Source organism: Meleagris gallopavo, chromosome 2 (assembly GCF_000146605.3).
Source record: "Meleagris gallopavo isolate NT-WF06-2002-E0010 breed Aviagen turkey brand Nicholas breeding stock chromosome 2, Turkey_5.1, whole genome shotgun sequence".
In the NCBI taxonomy this organism is placed as follows: Eukaryota; Metazoa; Chordata; class Aves; order Galliformes; family Phasianidae; genus Meleagris; species Meleagris gallopavo.
The window spans coordinates 15,687,593-15,713,116 of NC_015012.2; the positions used below are offsets into that span (position 1 = coordinate 15,687,593).

The following is a 25,524-nucleotide window of genomic DNA, read 5'->3' on the forward strand; positions in this document are numbered from 1 at the left end:
CCTCTAGGAAGAGCACAATTTTTAGATAAGTGTCGCACCACTATGCTTGCAGATGACTGAACAAGAAGTCCTCCCCAGATCTGAAATGTTAACAAATTGGCAGTGGTACCAAAGGTAACTGAGAATCAGGTCTGTTATAAAACAATTTCCTAACAAAAAAGCCTGTCAAATAAGAAAATCCAACGATTCACTATGCCCTTTAAGAATCAAGTTGCTTTGCAAACTAGGTTAGTGTTACTATCTCCTCCTCCTCGATTTGAATGAGCTCTAAAGGTTTGTTTGGCAGCCAGCAATGCATCCAGTCTATGGGATTTTGCATGCTCTTGCTAGTAAATAACGTTGGAGGGACTACGTGCATGATGCACTGTAAGCATCTGGCGACAAAAATTCTCCTGTAATACTTTCCACTCTGGCCTGCAAGAAATGACTTGCCAATGATGTGAGACAAATCCGTGTTCCAGTTCTATTTTGCTCAGCTTTCAGAACAGCCTGTCAGCCCCTTCCTTCTGCAGTAAGGATCATCTTGACAATCTCCCCGATGATAAGTTGGGGAAATCCATTTAAAGTACTTTTTTTTTTTTTTTGATAGAACAGAAAAAGAGTGCCAAGAACACATGCAAGTAACTAATTTAAGATCATTATTTCTAGTTGCCTGAAATATCACAGGTACAATACTGACCCAAGATTTTGTTTCACAGGTACGATCACAGCTTGCTATACTAGATTATAGCTTTCAAGAGCTATGTCCAGAAACTAGAGGCTTCACAACCACAAGGTGAAATGTACCAAAGCCCATTTCTTTGTTAAGAATATATTCACATCTCAATTCACGTTAATATGGGGGTGTCTACATTCTGATTAACAAGAGTTACTTACGGAAATGTGTGAACAGAACTCCAAATTGTTTGGAATTCCCTGACTTTCACAACCAAAACCTGAATTCTTACAATCAAGATATTCTGATATTATCTGATGAGGTGAACTTACCTGGGAAGTATTCGGTCAGGAAGTTTATGTGCTGGAATAGCAACAGGTAACTTTTGCATTTGCCTTGCATAATCAAAGAGTCCTGGCAGATTATGAGAATATAGCTGAGAAGCTTTACCTGGAAATTAGGAAAAAACACTTCAAATACGAAAACAAATGTATACCTGCACTACCACCCAAAGATGGCAGAGTAACTTACCAGATATTGATAATAAGCAATTGTTCATGACATATAACCATGTACACCTTCGAGGGAATAACTAATGAAGAGAAGAAAACCAAACATTCAGTTCATTTACACAAAATGTAAACACATTACACTGATTAATTAATGTCTTCGTAGACAACAGGACAAAACTAGTATTGACTTGCTCTTTGTAACAGAATTAGCTCCAGACAATTAATATTTACCTGGATTCCAGAGTTAAGTCAAGTATACCTTAGGCACACACATTATATTTAACATAAACATATACATGTAGACAATTGGAACATTTTATATCCAAGTCTTCAAGTATAGTACTATTAGTCTGCAAAGTGTCATTATAAAGATCAATCCATTTTTTCCCCAGAAATTTTAATAACCACCAGCCTTTCTCCTTCAGAGGAGAAACACTTAACAACGTAAGTGTGGCATAAAAACTAATTCTAAATTAGTTTTTATTCTAAAGCCTGTTGTATTCCAAAGTCTTAAAATAATTAAATCTGGCACTTCAAATGACTTTTTTAATCTTCATGTGATTACATATTTATCGTAAGTAATCAAAGAATGCAACAAATGGTCAAGGCAGAACTGCTATTAGTCAAATTACTAGACAATTACTGGAAAGAAGGGACTGCAACTATCAAAACATCCTTTAAGAAAAAAGAAAAATTAAAAATACTTTTTTCCCCACCTCTCATATAACTTCTGAAGTTTCCTGCCACAATTGGTCATGGAAACGGACAGTATCAACATGTCCAGCAGGTCCATAAAAGGATACAAAGGCAAACAGGCAGGGATGTACCCTCCAACAAGTCTAATTCAATGACCACAGAGGAGCTTGAGGGGAGCAGCCATCAGGCAGTGGCAGAGCTCATAAGCATTTCCTCCTGCCACTGACCATTGCATTAGAGAGACCACCTAACAGACCATGTCCTTCACTCTTTATCACAACAACAACACGACAAATTTGAGGAGATCTGTAAATTAACTGAAAGTTTTATCTGCAGGAAAGGAAAATATCATCTTTAAGCTGTGCTAACTTCTGAAAAAACGCGTACTATTTCTGTTTCATCTGCCAGTGGAATTAAATGAAGTGCAAAATAACCAAGAATAATGCTTTGGCTAGACCTAGAGGGTAAATAATGAAGTGAAAGAGGATTCAAAAACACTACCTGAGTTGAAATCTTTTTGACTGTTATAATAAACAATGAGATTTAGGTTAGATGTTAAGAAGAAATTATTTACTCATAGGGCAACGAGGTCCTGGCACAGCTGCCCAGAGAAGCTGTGGTGCCCCATCCCTGGAGGTGCTCCTGGTCAGGTAGGATGGGGCCCTGGGCAGCCTGAGCTGGGTGGTGGCAACCAGATCATGGCAGGCAAGTTGAAACTAGGTTATTTTAAAGGTCCCTTCCAACCTAAGCCATTCTATGATTCTATGTAGGAAATGGGTAGCACAGAGGATGCACTTCTATTCCTGAAGTCTTTTCATAACCTAAACACACTATAAAACATCTAAACCTATGCTAAAAAATCTAACAGTCTGGATACATTCAAATTTAATTTGCAAGTTTGGTTGATGTTCCATATTGTGACTGAGAATGTTTGAATCTTAAAATTAGAGAAAAAAAACAGCAGTACTTGAAATATTCAGGTTGATTGAGTTGTCACACATTCCTCCACTTACATACAGCTGGCTGTTTTGACTAGCACCTCTTTGTGTTTAAGCACTTATTAAAATGCTTCCTTAAAGGCTCACTTAACAATGAAATATAGAACGTGGCACTTACAGAAAACAAAGATAGACATGAGTGCATGAACTTCAGTTTATCTATTTTCCTTGCCATTTTTCAAGAACTTCTGTAGGTCTGTTCAGCTTGCAGGGATACTGTATTAGTGATATTTCTCAGGGTATATTTAACAACTTCAGCAACAGCAAGGTACCTGAACTAAGTTAACTACCAGAATGATTATGGATTACATTGAGCTCAGCGCAAGCTATTTAGGCCTTCTTCCCCACACAAAAGACACCTCTACAAAGTCTGGACCCTGAAAGATGAACAAACACCAGTGCCTCCAGCTTACAGTGTAAAGGCTGTCCTTGCAAATTCCTCCATCTCGATGGCAGATGCATAGCTCCCTAAGTTAGGGAGAAGGCAGGAAAGAAAACAAGTCTCTTAGAAATTAACAAAAGAGCCGGAGAAGTCACCACACAGAAAAGCCTGCCATTGGCATTTCCCCCTCCCGAGTGTCCCCGCAAAAAAAATTACTATTTACGAGATCTGCAAAGACAGAATTTTAAAACTGGGGTTCAATTAATTTGAGTCTCATCCGCAAAGCCTCTTTTAAGACTGAAAAGATAGAATTTAGTGTACAGATCTCACTTCTCTGTAGCCAAAACACCATCTTTGCTTAAACAGTCTACTTTATAACACAACTTCAAGGAAAACAAAAACTTTCACACCAACTGTATCAGGGAAATTCAATGCTATTGAACAAATCATTTACTCCAAGATAACGCACTATGATGAAATTCAACATATTAATATGTGCAGACCTCCTACTTAACTACGGTTCAACCTAGAAAAAAACCATTACATATGATTGCAACATATCCTCAATAGTAAACGTGGAAGGTAAAACTCAGTATAACTAGTGCCTATGTAACTACAGTGAAGAGAATTCTTAGAAACATCACACCAGGTTAACCAGTGGCTAAAAAATGTCAGAAATGACGGTTTTGGCTGTTATTGTTTTTTCAAAGATGCCAAAACAAATATACCTGCTCCATTGATGTTTCATGAAGTTCATTGAGGTTCAGTGTGTAAATACCTTCTTCTGCACCAAATATCAAGTACTGATCTGTAAACACAAACAAAAAACCTCCAGCAATACTGACTTGAGGAAGGAGGGTGTTATTTTGTTGTTTTTCTTTTAAGTAAGAGCACTCTTTGCAAATCCTTTATTAAAAACAGACCTAAAACAATTACATACAGGAAAACAGGACAACCTATAATAGTTACAACGTTGAAAGCACAGAAAATTAATCTTTCCAAGGAAGCTTACACATTTATGGATGAAGCTGTTCTAAGACTTTTTGAAAATAGTTCGGAGTTTTTTTGTGTCTAACTAGGAAGAAAAAACAGCAGTGACACAACTATAAGCAAGAATTCACATATACAGATTTCTGACTTAAACATTTCCATATATTTCATGACACATCCATGGCTATTTTTTTTGGAGTACGTCAACAGCAGTATTGACTGGAAGGATTTTTCAGTACTTCATGTATGCCTCGCTCCTCGAGTATGATTCACCTGTTTACTGTGATTGCAGCTGAAGTTAATTAACAGCCTTGTTTGCATTTGGACAGTCAAGGATCTCATATTGAGAAGATGTCAGCTGCAAAGACTGACTTTCATAACTTCAGTTTCTATAAAACTAAGTATTTTCTTGCTAATTGGTTCAGCAGTATCTGTCTAAGCAACCTATAATCTAAAGATGAAGCTGAAGGTAATATGAGTACGGTGCTACCAGTTTTCACTTCTGTCAAGCTATTTAATAAACTAATAAAACATATGCGAAAATGAAGAGATCTCAAACTTGTACTAACAGGAAGATGTAGGGGAAAAATATATATACATCAAGAGAACGATAGAGAAGCAACCAATCTGAAGCAGGACTCTGGGAAGTTGGATTTTTAGAAATAAATTAGGAGTGGCATCTTTTGAACTACAGAGTTGAAAAGAGTTGTGAATCATAATCAAAATATGTTTACTTACCTTTATTTAGCATGCAATTTATTCTTTTTTTAATCAAAGCTGAAAACTGTGCCCCATATACTTTAATATAATTTAAGAAAACACTTGAGGCAGCAGTGGTATAATTAGAGAACTTCTGCCTACATAAATATTAAAAGATATTTTAAGGAGAGTAGTCCTGCTCATCTGAACACTACTGAAATCATAGGAGAGGACAAAATTGGGTAAAAGATATGTAATATACTACCTCTTGTATCTGGATTTATCCATGATGTTGCACAATGAATTTTTAATGGACAGCCATTGAAAACCTTTGAAAAGCAAGCGCCCATCTGTGAAAAAATAATTATATACATGTATATGTAAAATAAAAATAAGACATGGCGTTTTCAATGAAATTATTTTGACTTATAAGTAGTAACAAGTTAAGAATAGACTCATTCATCTGGTGAAGAATAATCTCATCTAAATAACATGCTTGCAAATCAACTTGGTTAGGTTTATTTTGCTGTTCATTTGGCTTTTTAAAGAGCTATGTTATGGATTAAAGACCCTTCTGAAAAATATGCCACAAATAGCATTTGTGAAGTAGCCCTTAAATTTACTATTCCAGCACACGCTCACTATAAATGGCAGAAATCTGAAAAAGGTCCCTGAAATTCGTGATTTTCAAAAACTCTCAATACTGTAATTTTACTCTTTACCATACTTCACAAACACAAAATAAATCTTTTAGTCATACAACAATTAAAAACTTATTTTTAATTAGTTTTTCTAATGATACATTTCTGATGACCTAATGATACACATTCTGATACATTTACAGTACTGACTGCTTCTGAAGAGAAATCTCTAGCAGAAGATTTCAATCCTTTTTCAGAATAACCTTAATAAACTTGGTTTATCTATTAGAGTCACATACAGAATATTATTATCAATCTCTGAATCTTCCCCTCAAGGATGCACTAGCACTCGAGATTATATAGTAATATATATGCGCTTATGTACTATATATGTTGATTTTTATATATATATATTTATATCAAGATATATATAATCACAAGAACAATTGGTAAATTTGCATCAAGATGACTGAAAAGCAGAAGCCAGAACTTCCTCCTTTCCTTCCTAAACACCAACATTTATAACTGCCCATACTATTTTGTTATGAAACAGAGTTGATCAGTTGTAGTGTAGACGAAAAGAACTGATAAAGTAGAAACAATTAGCAAAGGGAAATGCTACCATTCACACAGGCAAACACAAGAGCCACTTGTAATTGTTCCTGTTCCAAATACAAGCAGATATTAACTTTATGCAAAGGTTCCTACTCTGTAAAGGGCTATGAAATGGCAATATCTTCACTTTATATTAACATTATGAATTATTATTGACCTATAATTGAATTAGCAAATAGCTCCCACATCAATATTTGGGTATTTTTTTGTGTGAACCATCTGCTGAAACAGGAACACAAATTTCAGTCCCTTCTGAACACAGTTTAGTGTAAAAAGAAAAAGATTTCAGAATTAACCATTTAACATTAAAAGAAGCAGAACTGAGATCTTTCTTTGTGTTTTACACATCTCTCTCTCACATCACTATCAGGAACACCATGAGTTGGTCTGTATTTATTTCCAAAAGAGAAAAATGAAATTCATTGATGGCATCAGCAAAATGTTGAAGACCCCACTGCACAAAGAGAAGGGGAAAGACTTCAGCACTGCTGCATGACTAAACAAGTCTCAGCAGAAAGGAGGGAGCTGGCTGCTTGCTAGACAATAAGATGAACCTTCCACAGGTATAAGAACATAATAACTAAGAGATAAGATACAGATAATGAGGCAGGAATATGAGAAGATATTGACACACAGTGATCTCAATCTACTGACAGCTTCCGTGCTGCATAAACTCTTGGCAGCAAGGAATTTGGAGGGGGGGATATCAATGAAAGCAATACAGGGATCCTATGGAAGCCTCCTCTCAAGGATGCAGGGCTCTAAAGGCACACCTTGAAAATTCAGAGGAGAACCGAGGCAGTGATCTCCTGGAAAAAAAGAAAGAGAAGTATTTCTGCCGTTCCTGTAAGCAGTTGTGCAATTCTCCTTGATTCTTTTTCAAGCACTGGACAGAAGCGCTGCACAGTGCAGGCAGGGCTATGCTTACTGCTAAAACCTAGCTGAGCTCTGCAGTATAAAGATGGATGAAGAAAATGGGGTTGAAATCAGGCCAGACAAAAATTGTTGATTTCTTCTTTCTCAGCCCTCATCTCTGGGAAGCCTGCAGAGCCAAGATGCTGCTGCAAATGCTTTGGAGGCGTAAACAGAGCCTAAGGGTATCATCTCCAAATATCAAACAAATCCCAAGGATACAGCTGAGAATCATACAGAACAAAATATTAAACTGAGTTGCTAGGGGGATGCGAGAAACAAAAACACAAGATAAAAGGTTGAAGCAAGGCAGCTTGAACTGCCTGCTGCCACAGAGGCATTTAAGTTTGGAAGGAATTTCAGGAGGCATCCCCTCATTGGTAGGATATATGATGTATCCCCTGAGCTGCAAGCCACCTAAAATAGCAGGGAAAAAACACACGACCAGAGCAGGTTATAAAGAAATTTGAACCAAGTCTCCAGAGACACAGACAGCCATGCATAGATACCACTGTAAACAGAGTCCCAGAACATCCAGCTATTTTTGAGGGCAGCAACATACTGCAACATACTTATTTGGCAACTGATGGAGACAGGCAGTAGATGGGCATGCAAATGCCAAATCAGTCTCTACTATTTAACAGGACCTGCAGAACCACAGCATTAGCATAATATGAAGATATATGAATATGCAGAGAGCAGTCCAGTAACAAGGAATTATTTGATCAACTTCAGAAATTTTTCTATTCATTCAGTCTCTTTTCTAGCTCTATTATATGGGCAGCTGGCAGTCATTCTCTGGTGGCACGTCCATACAGCTTGTAGTAAGAGCTCAACATAAACAATAGCTCAAAATGAGAAGTAGTATTTTCTACCTTTTTTCTCATTCCATTTACTAATTGAACTTATTTCTCCTTTGCCATGATGACAGGGTTCCTCTTAATGCTTGAAGTACATTCAAATTGCTATCATCCACTAATTACATGTATGCACACCTATGTCCACGTATTTACTTAGGAATTTAGTTTATTAAAACAGAACTGACCTCAAAAAATAATACTAAATGTATGAAGAATATGAAGCTCTGGATCAATCCTATGCATTTACACAAGAGATGATAATTCTAAGAAACATAAGCAGGACTTCAGCCTCAGCCCTTCCCACTTCCCTAAAATGCTTAATAAGTAGAAAAGAAAAAAAAAGAATTATTTGCACTTATGCATCCCTAGCAGTAATTCTATTTTCTTACCTAAAGATGAAAAATTGATCTGACTTAGGAGTAATGCAGCAAAAGAAGTTAGCTTTTAAACACATCGATACTCCACTTGTTTCCCAGGACAACTCCATGAATGCGCATTCTAGAATGTAAGGATGAGAGGGGCCATGGCAGATGCAAATGGCCAAGTAAGAGGGACATACGAGCTCTTCTGATGGCAGTTCTGATTAGAAGCACAGTGACAAGTTCACAAAGACATTACAAGGGCTGCTCCAAAGTAATGCTCCTATGTTACAATGCTGGATCACAACATCAGAGGTGTATGCTGGTGGTATGGCAGTAGAGGCTGAACCTTCCCACCAATATCCCATTACATTTTGTTGCCTTGTGATAGAACAGCATCAGGGGCATCTGACACAACGGCATCTGACATGGAAGTGTGTATGCAGCAAAGGTGAGGAACTGAATTCCTCTGTGCAGAAAAAAATGGCACTTACTGACAGTATCTACACTTGTTCAGCATTGATGGAGATGAAACAGAGGATGTGAGCACAGTGAGGGGTGAGTGGTGCCATTCCAGCAGTGGCAACAATGGGTCACCACTGCTGGCACAGACTTTATTTTTCACAAGTGCAGCATGCAGGCTCTTGTTCATTGCAAAATTGCACAACTAATAATGGTGACTTTGCTGTATTAAATAGTTTATTGCACTCTCTGTAGTTGTTGAAGTTTTCATGAGGATAAATAGGAGGCATTACTTTCATAGCAACCTACATACAATGAAAATCCAGTTTGCTTTAGATTATGAAGGTGCACACAGAGGACCATAACAAATTATTTCCAGCCCTAAGCCATCTGTGAATACAGTGTTCAGAAGTTCCAAAATCTACAGCTGCACAGTATAAACTCAGTATCATTTGCAACTTCTGAGAGGCATCAGCTCCTCAGATCCTACAGGGAAAGACTGATCAGCTAGCACCTTCCATGAACTTGAAATTAATTTATGATCACAGAACTCTCATTTACATTTTAATGATGGAAACAAACCAAAAGATCTTCAAAACTCACTTAGCACAAGATCAAGTGTGACTTCTGTACTCCGTACACTTACAGATTAACATTTCCAAGAGATATTTTTATACTTTATTACTGTTGTTATTTTAAATACAACAAGCAATTCACAAAGTATGCTTCCTCAGCTTTATTAAGAAAACATGTTCTGCCTTAAACATGCATTTACATGACTCAGTAATACTCACATGTACTTTAGGTGTGGGAGGAAGGCCATTACTAATTGGTTTCTAGAAAATAAAAGTTAAAAGATTATGTTTATACTCACAAAAGCACATATGCATGGATACGCTTATTCTCTCTGACACTACAGCAAAATCAAAAAGAAAAATAAAAAAAAATTACACTGCTGTTAAAAGCAGGTTGATAAATCATCAATCATAATTTTACTAGGAGAAAATGAGAAGTCAGTACTTGTACCTAAGTAAGATAGACAGAAACCCTCCCTGCAGATTTTTTGGGCAAAGCATATCTCTACACCAACTAAATGGAAGGCATGAGGTACCTACAGGGACGCTCTGCTGTGTTTGCTGTCATGTATCAGATGGACTACAATACCATTTTGAGCAGAGATCCTCCTTTCCAACCTGAACTTCCCTATTTCTACTCCCTAGTGACTACACTAGCATCGTTTTCCTTTGTTAAAACCTCTGTGATTCCTTAGTATTCTCCTCCTTGAATGCCTGCATCTTGTTAGACACCGTCCTCTCATCATGGTGTTTGAAAGAATGCCATATCAGTAACACAAAGTTTAAGCAACATTGCAGCAGTAGTTCAATTACCAATGTAAAACTCTCAATTAGTACTAAACTAACCTTTCCACTGTTAATACCAATTTCACCTAGGAACAGTACACCACTGGAGATAAGTACTCTTACAGGTACACGGGAAGTCTCAAACATACAATTTCAAAGGCTAAGCTCAAATAGTTCAGGAAACCATACTTTCCAAAGTATCACCACCACTACTGGCACTTCTTTAAAACAAACCAAAAATGCTCACTATGCTCCCATCCTATATTTCCTGTTTATTTCTTGCAAAAGCACTGCATCTCCAAGCTCATCCCTGGAAGAAGCCACAAATGGCCCCTCAAACACTGAAGATTGATCAGGCTTCCCACTCCATTTTATCCCACACTCTCACTGCCACTCCTCAAGGCATCTGCTCTAGAAGGCATTTGCTGCTTCAAGGGAGAAGCTCACTTGGAAGAGGAGAAAGTAATGCAGGATTATTCCTTTTAATCAGGGCAAAGCTGCATCAGATCGTATAAAACTGCATTTTCTCCATGAGTACAACTTAACATTAGCATGCCTGACTCAAGTCTGACACTGCATTCAAGCTATTAAGCCCTGAAACCTGATGCTCTGGACACCAACAGGCAAGCAGTTCAAATATCTGGACTCTTCAAATCCAAGTTCCCCATCTTTTTTTCACCCTGACCATCAAAAACACTGTATGCCTACACTGTGATAGAAGCACAACTCATTTGGAAACTGTACTGATGCAGCTCCTTTTCAGGATCACTTGAATTCCCCAGCAAGCCACGAGGTGGCAGCATATTCCTTAATTTCCCCATTTCCTTACATAGTTATTGCTCAGTATGACATATTACATATCTCTTGCAGCTCTCTTATTATATATCTCTCAAGTAACTGGATACAAATAAGTAAATCTTGTATATCCGTGATTATTTTAGTTTTTAATGACTGCTAAATATGGACTCAAACTGTATCACAAGTAGATGATCTAGCAGTGCTTTCAATCATGTAAACAAGATGCCATTCAGTACAATTCCTATTCTAAAAAGTATGCTATAAATCTGCAAAAGACAGTTAAGACACTATTAAAAGAACATCTAGAAGCTTTTACACCTACCAGTATTTCTTTCTTTTCTTTCCTTGAAAAACTAGTGTCTCTAGCTTCATTCTGTTGATGTGGTGATCCCTCTCTTTCACCATTTAATTGCACAGAAGTGACTCCATTACCTAGAAAGATTCATATTTAGGAATATGTTCTTCTACTTTCAATTCAAAAAGTACAATTTTTGGCTGCCTTGTTTCAAATGATGCCAGAACGTTGTATTTCTAAAGCATATTTGTTCCAAAATATGCACACATAAACCATCCTTAATGCCAGGTATAATCAAAGCCCACGTTTTTGTTATTAGAGCAACTAATCCAGCATGGGCTGAGAAGGAGATGCAGTCACGGTTAATGGGGAAAAAGTATTTAATAAATTAAAGAGCAGCCTGGTTATGGATAACTATTCAATTATCGATTCTTAATAAGCCACGAGGCATTTCTCAGCACATCAATTGCAGTAGTAAAGATGTAAAGAGGAAAAGCTAGCAGTCTTCATCAACAGCTTCACTGCAAGGCACATTTGATCTTAAATGTGTTTTAGTATGCTTCCTTATTGCTTCCTGGTTTTAATGCATCCACTACAAAAAATTAAAACAGCATCTAATATCCACACAGATGTAGAAATAATTACACCAGATTATTTAAGAAATACCTGTACACTTCTTGGCATCACTCTCACCTAAAACATGAGACTTCTGTGGAGGTAACCGTGGTGGCGGTGGTCTCGGTGGAACGTGAGATGCAGATTTTGCTGGACTGTCTGATGCTGGGCATCTCTTGATTGTCCCTTGATTATCATTTTCAGAAGAATGAGTTTCTTGAGGGATAAAGATGGATTTAGGCTGAAAAGACATAGTAATAATAAACACTTAATGAACAAAGACTCAAAGCATGTATGCTGCATCTCAGTGAGAAATTTTCACAAAGCAGTTTTCACAAATAAATTGATAAAGCAGGATTTTGCCATGAAAGTTTATAAAAAAAAAATCCATGCTAGAAAAAACTTGATAGTAATAAAGAAAAATCTTGCAACTGACAACAGACAAATCAAGTTACACATTAAAAGATTATTCAATATACAGAGGTATCATGTTCTTGACTACAGATAACCAAACTAGCAAGTAGAAAATAAAAAACATTTAATGATATGGCTTTGTTTTAGGAATCACAAATAGGAAAGGGAATCACAAAAGAGGTCATTGTTTAGCCACTGGGTGCACTGAAGCTGCTTGTAAAATCCTTCTCAGTTACACAGACAGACGGTACAGAACAGTGAGGAATCACATCTTCAGTTTTTGCCCTGCAAACGAGCAGCTATCTGACAAATAAATATATAAATTGTTTTGCTTCTTCATTTTGCTCGTATTTGGATAATGCCAGTGTGAGAAGATTCAGGTACTCTTCAAGAGGTCACACGTAAAACTTACTCCAAGCATACCTCTATAAGTATCACCACTCATTCAGTGAGCAGCGCAAGACTTGCTGCAAACTTGTCAGGCTACAAACACAGGAGTCAATACCTCCGGAAACATAACGTCGACTTAAAACTTGATTAAAGTCCCAAAGTCATGGTTCAACTGAGAGAAAAGTCAGCATATTCACTTAGACATTTCTACACTTACTTATTTTAAAGGCGTTCCTTTTTTCTGTACAACAAAGCTGCCCTCACTTACCTTTGGTGGTAAAGGAGGTGGCACTTTAGGTTTCATAGTGGCACTGTAAAGAAACAGGATAGACTGCTGTCCAGTATAGTTTTTGGAATCACATAATGCATTGTTCAAGAAAGTACAGAATTTCATGAGTTCTCCACAAATAACTTTTATACAAACACCATTAACTTGTCAACAGCACTATTCTATCAAAACAACCACATCATACTTGAATACCTCCAAACACTTCCCTTATGCTCTGCATACCACAGATACTATCAGAAAACTCAGGTATCGCAGATTCTCCCTCAAAAGCATAAACAACAAACTGATTTGTTAAAGATGGACACACATGCCAAACAAACAAACAAACAAAAAAGCAAGGAAATGCAAAGCAGGCCTGGTATTTACTCTACTGAGGAGAAAGGTTTAGGGAATAATTAAGGTTTCCCACAGGGCCACTTGCAAGTATGTAACGCAGAACAAAGTTGGAAAATTCACTGCTAACTTCTTCAGAACATCTTCACACATGAAAGCAAAGTCTGTAGTGTACAGCTAACCTACTCTCACTTTTTTCCTCCTCCTTTCATGAGTTTCTTTTTCATTATAGAAATCTTCTCAGAAAGACAATTTTTTAACTTAACAACTTGGCTACAAACAAACTATCAGCAAGAAGCAAGAAAGCTGAAGCATCAGATGCATTATTCCTATTGGCTTTGTGGTTTAAAAAATATGCAGCATTTTTCTTAATTTCCTAAAATTTTGAAGTTTTCATAAATTCTTGCACTGTACTGTTTCCTTTGGAACAGAGGATTATTTCCATTAAATAAATCAGAAACATAGCTGTGAAAGCTTGACATTCTTGCACAGCTGCTCCTCTTTTTTTTTTTTTTTTAATTAAAACTACGTTCCATAGTTTTGGGAGAAAACTGAAGTAGCAAGATATCTGTCCGCTTGTTTACAACTCAACAGCTTGCCTGCTTCACATCATTCTCAAGAGTTTCTTTTCGAGCACCTTATCAGTTGCTAGTATTTTAGAGAAGCTGGAAGGAATTTCTGAGAATGGGTTACCCAGTGTTGAGTACTTCAGACACAATGATGGTGGCAGCTATCTTTTCTCAGAACAGGGCACCATGCTTAAGTTCTCAGAGTTATGCGAGTCCAAGCTCCATCCAGTTTCCTTCATATTGTTCCCTGCATTTCAGACAACCACCAGTATCACTGGGCAGTGAAGTGTTAAAAAAAGCTAATGCTTAGGCAGAAGTATGACAGATGTTTGTACAAAGGATGGCGTGCCCTGGTTTCAACAGCAAGGCTTATGTGCACTTTGTCACTACCAGCCATGCAGGGCAGTGCCCCAGTAATTTCTGCCTTCCCAACTTCCATTAGCAGAAGTTTCAACATCATCAAGTTTGCTGCATGTGCAAAAAATATATATTATAGAGAGAGACATTTAAATGAAGAAAGATTATTTTATATTATTCTCTGAGGTGTGTGGATTCTCTGCTGCTATGAATCACCCAGTTTTGAGTCATGCAGTGGCATCAGTTTGGAGTGGCAGGGGGACAGCTGCTTCATTGTGTGTGTTCTGCATCTGAGGGAAGAAGCAATTGATGTCACATATGCTCTTCAATTGCAGCTCCGTCTCACAGAATACAAATCAAACAACAGCCTTGAATCTCAGCGGGCTCCAGAAAAATCTATCCAGAGACTGAGCTAACATCCCAGGTCATCCACCACAGCAGAGCTTCAGGCTCAAGCAGGTAAAAAAAGAGTAGAAACTGCTAAGACCTTTGCTGTAGGGCAAGAATATTGGGGATGAAGTATGAGAAAGAAGCAAGATCCCCAGGATGTTTTCAGAACACCAGCTGTGACTGTGCTTAGGATCAGACAAATTGGAATCTCTCTGCAAGCTCTGAGGTGCTTTCTTGTTTAATTTGAACAAGAAAATTCACAGAAACACAGCAGCGACAAAAGCACCTAAAGCCAATGTTTTAGGTCAAAGTTCTGACAGAGCCTGTGAAAGGACAAAGCAATCAGTGCAAGAATGTCACAACAGTAGGAATCAAGAGGTTCCAAGTCCTGAACCATTACTGAAGTAGATGATACTAGCTGCAAACAGAGCCTGAAAAGAAAAAATTAAAACAAAGAGAGAGCTGTATACAAAAAAACATCTAGAGATCAATACAGATGGAAGAACCAAGTTAAACTGGCTTGCAGCAGTGCAGATATCCAGAGAGTCTTCAGTGAAGATTAGAACAGAGCTAGCAGTATGGACCTATAGAGGGCTGTTTCTTTTTACAGTGAAGGAAGCCTGACTTACCATAATCAAGGCCTATGCAGCTATGAGCAAAGCAGATTCTTAGCTCGGTCCAAACCACGTGAACAGATCAGTGAGTAGTGTTATCACTCTCTTCCCCTTCAAGATAACACTTGGTAGCACACGTTGTAAATGATCGTGTCTTTAGACAACAACTTAATGAAATAGCAAGAATTTCTCAAGGAGTAAAGCCTGCTAAAAACTAAGAATCATTTTTCTTCTGTAAAGTCACTTGCATCAAATAGCAAACGTACTTGTGTTTTGAGAAGTTGATCATTAATCAAAGCAAGTTGCGTGCCCTGTCACCTAGCTGACACCAGACACTGCAAAGCTCAGCAGCCTTACCTCTCCTGAAGAGGGCTGTCCCTAACACTCCCTGAAGTGATAAAAGCCCCACCTTTCTTACAAGGAAATAAGTACAACAACTCAAGAAAAGAAATAGTTATTTATTTCTCCATAAAAGAGTAAACATTCCATTGATAGATAATGCACATTTTACAGGTTTCTGGCATGAAACAACAGCTTTCAAAATTACCCATTAACAGAAAAGTAAGCAAGAAATCTGCCTCAAGGGCAACTTTCTTTTCTGTCTTTACATTGGATTTACTTAGGAATGTAAATTTCCACATACTGTCTGTGTACTTTAAATTGTTTTGGCTTTTCTCTGTCAACAGAAAAGGCTCCAAAATACTTCTACCAGTGGAATTTAATATAAGCATTATTATTTTTGCACTGCCTACTGACACTGCCTTTGCAGTCACATAAGCTTGTTCTCCCTGTCCCGGAAAACTCTTGGATGAGAATGTGCACAGAATAAACTCAGGCCTGGTTATACATACTGCTTATGTATTTTCATGAGCTTTTAATACAGTTATCACTTCTAATGACACCAGGAAGAGGTCAGACAACTTCATGGTTCAAACAGAAGTATACTGAGATTTTGTTCAAAAATAGAAAACAAAAGGACAACTGTATCAAATGAGGAACAACATTTTCTCCCCCTCATTTACCACAAGTTCATCAGCACAAAAAGCAAAATTCTGGAGATTTAATCTAGAAACTACGTTAAACATGCATCTTGAATTGAATTCAACTTCATTTTCATCAATTCAAAAGCCAGGCCTTGAACACACGCACACACACATATATACACAGACTTTTTTACAAGAAGAAAAAGTTACTTACTGTTTAGCATCATCATCTGCATCATCATCATCATCTTCTAAATGTGCCACATGTCCCCTACGAAAATGAACGAAGTACATGGCTGAGTCAATTTTAATAAAATGACTTTGGCTACTGTGTAAAATTCTGAGCCTAAGGGCTACAACCCCTTTTACAGATCTTTATTCCCTTTTACCTTTTGTTACTATTATTAGTTATTACATTATTATTTAAAGCATAGTTGCAATCCAGACAACTAAGCCTCTCCCATATCTCCTCAGCATGTACAGAGACAAACAAGAACTGGTTGTGACAGACGTAAGAAATCAAAGAGCAAATGAGCGAAACACACAAGAGGAAAGAAAAACAGAATTACCGCTGATGCAGTTCTTCTTCAACTGATTTTAAGAGACTCCTTCAGCATAAATAAGAATAAGAAGACAGTTTAATTATGGCACACAAACTTAATTATCAAAAGCCATGGCAAATGCTCCTATGATTTTGACAGTAATTAACCCCAAACGTGTTATTTTAGCTGGTTTCCTGAACATCAATCAAACAGAGCTGCATTTTTCAAAGTTACACAACACACTTCCACCTGCGTTTATTAATGCACTGCTATTAAATGCAGTGTTCATTGTTATCTGAGTAATGGAAAGCAAGGACAGTTTTAGCTTGGTCCAATTTAAAAGAAAACCACGCTATCTAAGAAAATCAGTAACAATAAAGAAAAGCTAGAGTGACATGAGGATTAAACTACTACTGGAACAAATCTGTATTACCCTAGTTAATTTTTCTAACTTTCTGAACTTCATTTTTGTGACTTTGGAAACACAGAGGAATAGCAGGCAAAATACAGGGATAGGAAGCAACAAAATGACTGAAGATTACGGTATTCAGATTTTCCAATCTAAAAGATTTTGTAAAACAGCATGCTCTATGTTTAGATTCTATGCATTTTTAAAATATGATTTCATTTAGCAATGCAAAGGTAGGCATCCTAATTCTGGCAAACATAGATGGAAATTAAGAAATCAGGTGGAAAAGAATGATTATATTGAAAACTATTTCACTTGACAAACATGAGAAAATTATTAAACCTATGAAGTTAAAGGACTTTGAAAAAAGGAAATTTTACTGAGTATTCCTAGCACTCTCAGCACTGAGCAACTGTTAGGAGGAGCTACAAGATGGGGTAAAATTGTGCTCCACAGCAACTACTGTTCTGTTAACAAGCAGACCGAGATGCAGCTCACAGCATCACAGAGGCAGTATAAGCAACATAGCCTCAAACACTTGAAAAGTGCTGTAATTCTTTATCACTGTAACTACTATTGCTATAGAAATAAAGAGTTACTTTGGAATTGTAATTGATATGAACAGGTATGACATTTTACTACATCAGTTACAGCTGATGCATTTAAACATATATGTACAGTATTCTAACAGCCTCAAGGGAGTATGAGACGATAAAATGCCATTGCTTACTCACTTATTTGCACCCAAGAAGTAACCACCTTGAGGACCATGACCATATTCTAGCTGCAGATCCTACAAATAAAAGAGAATGAATCTTTAAAATGAAAATGTGAACATCAGACTTGTACCCTGCATCGTGCTGCTGTCACCCTCTCCACAAAATCTGAGTATGGAACAAACTAGTTCAAACCCTCCTGGCCCCTTACACTCCTGTCACCCAAGAATCTCCTCTATGCCAGTTTGCAGAGTTTGCCTTCCTTCTAAAACTCTATTACTACCCTCTGTAATTCCCTCTAAAGCCGTCAGTAGCTTCCTTCTTGGACACACAGATCCTTTACTCAAATAAGTGAGCTGCAAAAAAGGTAACAACATCAAGACTTTATGATAGACCAAACTCCATCAAAGCAATCGTACTACTTTTTACAGACCCCTGCCATCCATCCCTCTCTGGTGCATTAACAGTACTTCTTCCAGACAAGGAGTTCTTCTGGCAGAGAGCCTGAAATGCCTTCAGCATATGGGGATGTGAAAAAAAAAAAAAATAAGCAGAAAGGACAGTAAAAGAGCTCTTATAGCTCTGATACACATTTTAAGGATAACTCTAGGTCCTCATGTATATTTTAACATCATCTTTTGTATCAAAAAGAAAAACAGAGTAATATCAGAATGGGCAACAAAGCAAAGCAATCGTGGAGGGCAAGCTACTCAGAAAAAAAGTGCCAACAGGCTGCAGACACTACTATTCAATAGATGTTGTATGGCATACAAATTTAATTCATTAGGCAGAATACAGAGAGCATACTGAAGCACCATCAACTTTGCATCTGTGAGGAGAATACTGATACAATTACAGGGTATTTACTTCTTCAAATGGATCACAACCCGTGTAGACCTGCTCCTTCCAAAAATGCTGTGTGCATTCACCATGAGAAATTAGTTATTCACCACCTAAGTTAGTGACAAATGATGGTATACAGTTCCTTTACAGGGAACATTTTAAAGGTCCCCTAATATCTTCTACACAACAGTCCCCTTTCAGCTGCAGTCTGTATCAAAAGCACTCAGAACAATGCTCAGGTATCCAAGCTGCAAGAACAATAAAATTGGGCTAGACAACAACTTGGGCTGATCTTTCAAACAATATTTTAAAGGTCAGGGGAAAAGTCTCCTATGAGATTTGCCAGTGCTCCAAGAAAACAAAACACAAATCGCCACTACTTCAAATCGCAGACTGAAGAGCCATTACTTAATAGGATGCTATGGAAGATTGCTTTTTCACTTGGCTAAGAGTCCCAGGACTTGCAAACTGCACCCTCAACTCTGCTCTCTAAAGCTAAGCAGTAGTTTCCACATGGTTGTTCCTTCCATAGCTGTCAGCAGCACGTGACTGCTTCCAGGAGCTTCCATATTTTGCCAAAGCAAGTGGGATATTGTGGAAACAAGCGGCATATAATTACGTGATGTAAAAGAAAGCACAGATCAGAGGTTTGAATAAAAAATGCAGAGAAAAGCCCACTGCTGGCATTTCCTAAACCTTCAACACACTGACTTTTTAACCTTAGCACCGATTTTATCACACATATATTTCTAGAATTAAACAGAAGAAATTAAAGAAACCCAAAACCACCAACAAACCCTGTGCGCTTCCAACCATGTGACTCAAATGGGCCACCCAGCTTTCAACTGAAACCTCAGTCAACTGAACCAGAAAATGAAGGGACAGGGAAGAAGAGCTTGCAATCAGTCCTGCAGGTGGGGAGGAAGGCTCCTTTCCCTCCAGCTCCACAAGGCAGACTTCAGCCACGAGCACTACAAACACACTGTTCTTTTTCTTCCTTCTTCACAATTTCATTCTCCTTCTGTACTTCAACAGCTTGCTTGGCGAGTCTCCTCTCCCCATGAAAGGGAGACCATTCATGCCCTCTGCAAATTCAGTCTCTTCATTAATCTCTAAATCTGTCACCTTCCCCAGTCAATTCTGTTAACTAGTTAACGTACTCCGATTCACCACATAGACACACTGATTTAACTCTCCTGAGAGGATTTAATTATTTCTAAGCCATCTCCAAAAATTCCACAGATGCCAAATGTAAGCACACAGGTATTTGGGGATTCAGGCACTGAGAAGAAAATAACAAGAACGGAAACATAAGATGTCAGCAGGCTCCCCAGCAAGGAGGTTAAGCAGGCAGTGCGAAGCCACGTGAGGGGATGGCAGAACAAGGGCTGCTGGAGAAAAGCAAAAAAATTAAAAAAACACAGCAACATCAGGAAAATTACTAAGAGAAAATAACCCCCATAACATGAAGAGCCTTTATCTGTCACCTAATCTTGCTGGAATTCTCTTTATGAAAAATGACATCTGCCAGAATTACTTATGTTTAAATACTCTAAGAGGACAAAAGCTGTTTTTTATTCAGCTTACTGTAATACTATCAACATTTGACTGTGATTAAAATAGGATATGTATATTTTTCACCTCCTATCCTTAACCAGACTGTTAGTTTTCTTGTAAACTTTCAAAATATTGTTCATTTTCAACCAAAATGTGGGGTGAAGTGACTAGTGCTAGGGGAATTTACTCTTTGCACTCTTGACAAATAAATGCTCAAAGCTAGAAAGCTTTTTAAAAGTGCTAAGTTTTTTTGTACCCTCTATTTCAAATATATCTTGAAGTTATAATTTCTTAAACCCTTTAGCTACATATTTAATACACAAACATTACTAAGTACTGCATGTACCACACAAAGTCTCCAGAGCACGGTTGCACTTTATCAGAACAACCAATATAAGCCCATTTTAAAGCCTAACACAAACGTACTTCAGAAGTATTATTAGGTATGGATTCCCGTTTGAAGAAGAGAATATCATTAATTGCTAAGTGATGCAAAAACTGACTTAACAAAGGCACATTCTACACATCTAAAGGTAGCCTAATGACATTAATAATCTCCATGAATATTCTCATTTAAGATATACTCAACATTGATTAGTTAACTAAAGACATTCACACTAGAAGAATCTGAACAACTAGGCAGACATTCTCCAAAAGAAGCTCAAGGCCTACAACCAAGTGAGAACAAATGAGAATACAGTCAATAACCTTGCTGTCAAAGATGCAGTCCCAGATCACTATGCATTCAAACTCAGGCTATTAAGGACCAACTCTTGAACCAAGGCAACCACATACAAGACAAAAAGCTATTTGCAGATGACAACTGCTTTGGGAAGAAAAGATAATAAGAGAAATAATCACTATTTCTTCACACAATTTTCCAGGTCATATAAAAAGACAAATCACACCTTTCAGTGTAATCTATTGTGCAAAGTAATCGATGACTACAAAAGTATAAAGATTTCCTCAAAGAGAAGACAAATTGGAGTGAGCGTATGGCTATGCTATAAAATATCCCAGGAACTACCAAAACTACAATATCTTCAGCAGTTGAAGCTTCAAAAAAAATGCTATTTAATTTTCAGTAGAATTTCATGATGAATCATTACTTGAACTTTGACACACTGTTCCTAATTAAGATACTTACTTCCCAGGGATGAGCTGTACTAAAAAAAATATTTTTAGATGTTCAGTCTTTCAAAAAGCAAAACCGAATGTATGTAGTGAACTATTAATTCAGCTACTTCTCCATCTGCTACCTGGAACTTCAGCCCATTAAAAAACTGATAATTTCATAATAAAAAAGATAATTTCTTAGAATCACAGAATGGCTAGGGTTGGAAGAGCCCTCAAGGACATCAAGTTCCAACCCCCTTGCCACAGGCAGGGTTGCCAACTGTTGGATCAGTACTAGATCAGACTGCTCAGGGCCCCATCTAACCCAGCCTTAAACACCTCCGGGGATCCACAGCCTCTCTGGCAGCCTATGTCAGCACCTCACCACGCTCTCAGCGAAGAACTTTCCTCTGACACCTAATCTAAATCTGCCTTCCTTCAGTTTAAAACCATTCTTCCTTGTCTTGTCACCATCTAAAGTAACAAAAATTAAGGATTTAAATCCCAAAAAGTGCTGGGGAAAGAAATCCGAATTTTGAAGACTACAAAACACCTTTGGACTATTAACTTAAACAAGAAGGAACATACATGTGTCTGTTTCTCAAAAAAGCTAAGATGATGCAGTTCCTATCATGCTGCTTCATAAAAGAGAATGCTTATTTTAAGAAAACTCTGATATTAATTAATAAGATAAACTTTTAATGCCTTCATTTTGTTAAAAATGCATTCTTGAATTTCACTGGATGGCATAAACCACCACAAAATAGCTGATTTAACACATACTTCTTTTTTTAAAAACACAAATGAAAGTATGTCTCTCTGGCAACTGACTGAGGTTTTCCTGCACACTACTGCTACATAGCTGTAGTTCTCCTTTTCCCTGTGTTTCAGTTCTCTACACATTTTCTCTATGAGTATCCACTTCACACAAACAGCACTATTTCAAATCCATGTAATGGAACACCGCTATATAACTACAGTGTGACCTCAGTGAAAAGGGCAAATGTACACAACATTTTTAAACCACTTCCTAGCAATGAAATTAGACATCTCATCTCTTATGCCAAAGTCAAAAGTATCCAAAATATAAAGGGAGGATGAAGAGTAAGAAATAACCAATCCAAGTTCTTGATCTCTATGCACTTTTACCCTGACTCCTATTTAATTTCCTCTGATGATAAGGACCACACATCATTTTATTATCCAAAACAGAACAAAGCATGAAGATTTTCTGCAATCCAACTAATTGGTAGCTATTATAACTCTAAAATAAGTATTGCAAACAATTATGAATATAAGCCTTCGTGGTTTTTAACAAAGGAAAATCATATGTATGCATGTATAGAGAAGAGAAAAAAAAACTAATCAAATTAAAGAATAGCCCTACTGTGCAAAGTTCATCATCTATGTCAGTCACTCCTCTCTAATTTAACATTTTCCTACCAAGATTTCAATTTCTATGCCACAAAACATTAACACAGAAAAGCTATGCTGAAACATCTCATTCTCAAAATTAACTGTAGCCAGAGACTATTAAAAATTATTACATCCAGAATATGCTCATAAGCAAATAAATAAATATAAATTAAATAAGACCAAATGCATAAATGCATCTGGCAACCACAACAGCAAGGACTGTATGGTGACAGCAAAAACCCTTACTAAATACTTTGTCAAACAAGTCTAACATGAATGCCAAGTTCATAGCAATTGAAAACAACTTCAATCCAAGATCCTTCCAACTCCTCTGTCCCCACTTCCTAAGGAGGTAGAACTCAATGTGTTTCACTGTGTGTTGAACACCCTAAGATTAAATAAAGACCAACTCAGAATCACTTATTCTCCAATGCAAAGAAAAAAAAAGTGGCTAGAGTGTTATCATTCGGTTACTTGGAGCAGATGTACTGCACCCAGTGTGCTAAGAGAGCTGCTGCGTCGTTGTGAGATCCCTCTCCATCATCTTTGTGGGAACTGAGGGAGAGCTCTGCTAATTAGTAACAGGTACATTTCACATCAGCCTTAAAAGAGGAGGCTCTTAGCAGAAGTGGGCAACAAAACCTCATGGAGGTCAAAGCAGCCTACTTCAAGCCAGAATGTGACACATCAAATCCAAGAGACATGATCCAACTTTCCCTCGAGTTGAATTTGATTGCAACTCTGTATGTTCCATTTGCAAATTTGGAGGTAAGTATTTACACTGACTAAAACCAGTCAAAAATAACAAATAATTGCCAAAAATATCATCAATCTTGAAACCTATTCTCAAATTCTTTTAATCACAATGGGAAGTACAACTGCATATTTTTCACTGTTTACAGGACTGCAATTAGTCACTGTATCACAATGCATCCAATTATTTGCCATAACATCTGCTTGTCATAATCTGTTTCATTCTGAACGTTGTTGTAGTTTGAAACACAGCACAGATAAGTTGATTTTCACTTTGAAGATGCATGTTTAGCTCATTTAAATGAGAAGCCAAATCCACCAAAAATGCTAACTCTGAGCCATTTTTCATCTCCAAGTTCTAGCATAAATTTTCCTTTTGATTCCATAAATTACTTGTATTCTTTTGCAATTCATGAAGTTTTTTCTCACGTTTTACCCTGACTTACCACCTTCCTTCAGATGTGTAAAAGATGTCCCCATTATCAGCATCCATACTGTTAAGGAACTCGTGGGATTGGCTATGATTCAAGCTCTTCTTGACATACAAAGTAATGCTATTTCATCAAAAGAGAGTTGCTGGTAGCAACTGCACTGCTTTCTATTCATTTTATAAATTTTTTTTCTTTTTTTTTCTTTTTTTTTTAATTAACCCGCCATTGCCAGGGTGCCTGTATATACGTACAGATATGTTGACAAAGGTCAAAGAAAATTGTTTTCATGCAATTTTAGTGCTTTGTACAAATCAAGAGATGTAGTTGTGTCTTTTAATGGCACCAAAGCAGCCATTTCTTCAGTACCATTACATTTGTTACCAATGTCTCTAACAAACACAATAAGTTGAGCCACGTCCGTAGCATCAGCACTTCCATCTGTCACCAAAACATAAAATTTCAAATTAGCAGCTTTATTCTCCAAATTTATTTTAAAAGATTTTTCTATTTCCTCGATTCACCTTCTTACGATCTGGTGAGACAAACTGATTTTAGAAAAATTCAGGTTTTTTTTGTTTGTAGGTTTTTTAAAATCAGGACAAATTATATCTGTCACATTTTCCATACATTGCTTTATAATCTCACCATCAATGGTGCAAAATAAATAAATACATAAACAACCTGCACCAGAAGCCAGGCTCTTCTCAGCAGTACCCAGCAACAGGACGAGGGGCAAAGGCAAAAACTGGAACTCAGGAAGTTCTATGCAAATATGAGGGAAAACGTATTTACTGTGAGGGTGACAGAGCAGCAGAACAGGCTGCCCAGAGGGGCTCCAGAGATAGTCAAAACCCACCTGGGGAAACTTTCCTGTACAACCTGCTGTAGGGAATCTGTTGGAGCAGAGGGTTGGACCACCTGATCTCCAGAGGTCCCGTCCAACCCCTGTGATAGAAAAAAATAACCTGGAAGAAGTTGCACATTTTTTTCCTCAAGATATTATATACTTGAGACTACCTCTGAATGCATTTTTAAATACAGCAAAAATGTTTTAAGGGCAATAATTTTGGTCCTGCTATGCCCTCTCATGATTGTAGCATTAGTACTTTACAAGCTTTAGTAAAGTAATCATTTCTCAAAGGGAAGAAAGGACAGTCTAGCTGGGAGACACGTTGTTACTGGCTTCTCAGGCCCACAGATTGTAGGTTAAATTAACATCACAGGAAACAACACCAAAAGCAATGTCAAAAAGCATCAATTGAAAAAATAAAAACCAAGATGAAAGAAACTGAAGCCAAAAACCAAGCAAGTACCCCCAAAACTAAAGCAATTGCACAGATGAGATGTTTCTCATACAGAGAAACCTAAGCTTCTGTTTCACAAATTATTTTGAAATATTTTTCTATCAACAAAGCTACATGAAATTCCTTCCAAGAATGGAAAAGACAGAGTGAAAGCCCTCAGTAATTACAGCATTGGAAGATACAAGGCACATCAAGCCAAGTGAAGCCAAAACCAGAAATCCAAAATAAAACCCATCACACTAAAAAAA

The 25,524-nt window shown here is 37.3% G+C and overlaps 1 protein-coding gene across 1 annotated transcript in view; it reads right to left on the reverse strand.

Moving 5' to 3' along the window:
• The window catches only part of MAP4K3 (mitogen-activated protein kinase kinase kinase kinase 3), an 80,595-nt gene that overhangs the window by 15,375 nt on the left and 39,696 nt on the right, over positions 1 to 25,524 (reverse strand). Inside the window, exons 15-25 of the mRNA XM_031552347.1 lie at positions 17,875 to 17,933; positions 16,759 to 16,797; positions 16,404 to 16,460; positions 12,923 to 12,965; positions 11,929 to 12,091; positions 11,263 to 11,372; positions 9,576 to 9,617; positions 5,198 to 5,282; positions 3,972 to 4,051; positions 1,187 to 1,247; positions 988 to 1,105 (exon numbers count right to left, since the gene is read on the reverse strand). Of these exons, the coding sequence (XP_031408207.1) occupies positions 988 to 1,105; positions 1,187 to 1,247; positions 3,972 to 4,051; positions 5,198 to 5,282; positions 9,576 to 9,617; positions 11,263 to 11,372; positions 11,929 to 12,091; positions 12,923 to 12,965; positions 16,404 to 16,460; positions 16,759 to 16,797; positions 17,875 to 17,933 (857 nt within the window). The remainder of the gene's footprint in view (positions 1 to 987; positions 1,106 to 1,186; positions 1,248 to 3,971; positions 4,052 to 5,197; positions 5,283 to 9,575; positions 9,618 to 11,262; positions 11,373 to 11,928; positions 12,092 to 12,922; positions 12,966 to 16,403; positions 16,461 to 16,758; positions 16,798 to 17,874; positions 17,934 to 25,524) is intronic.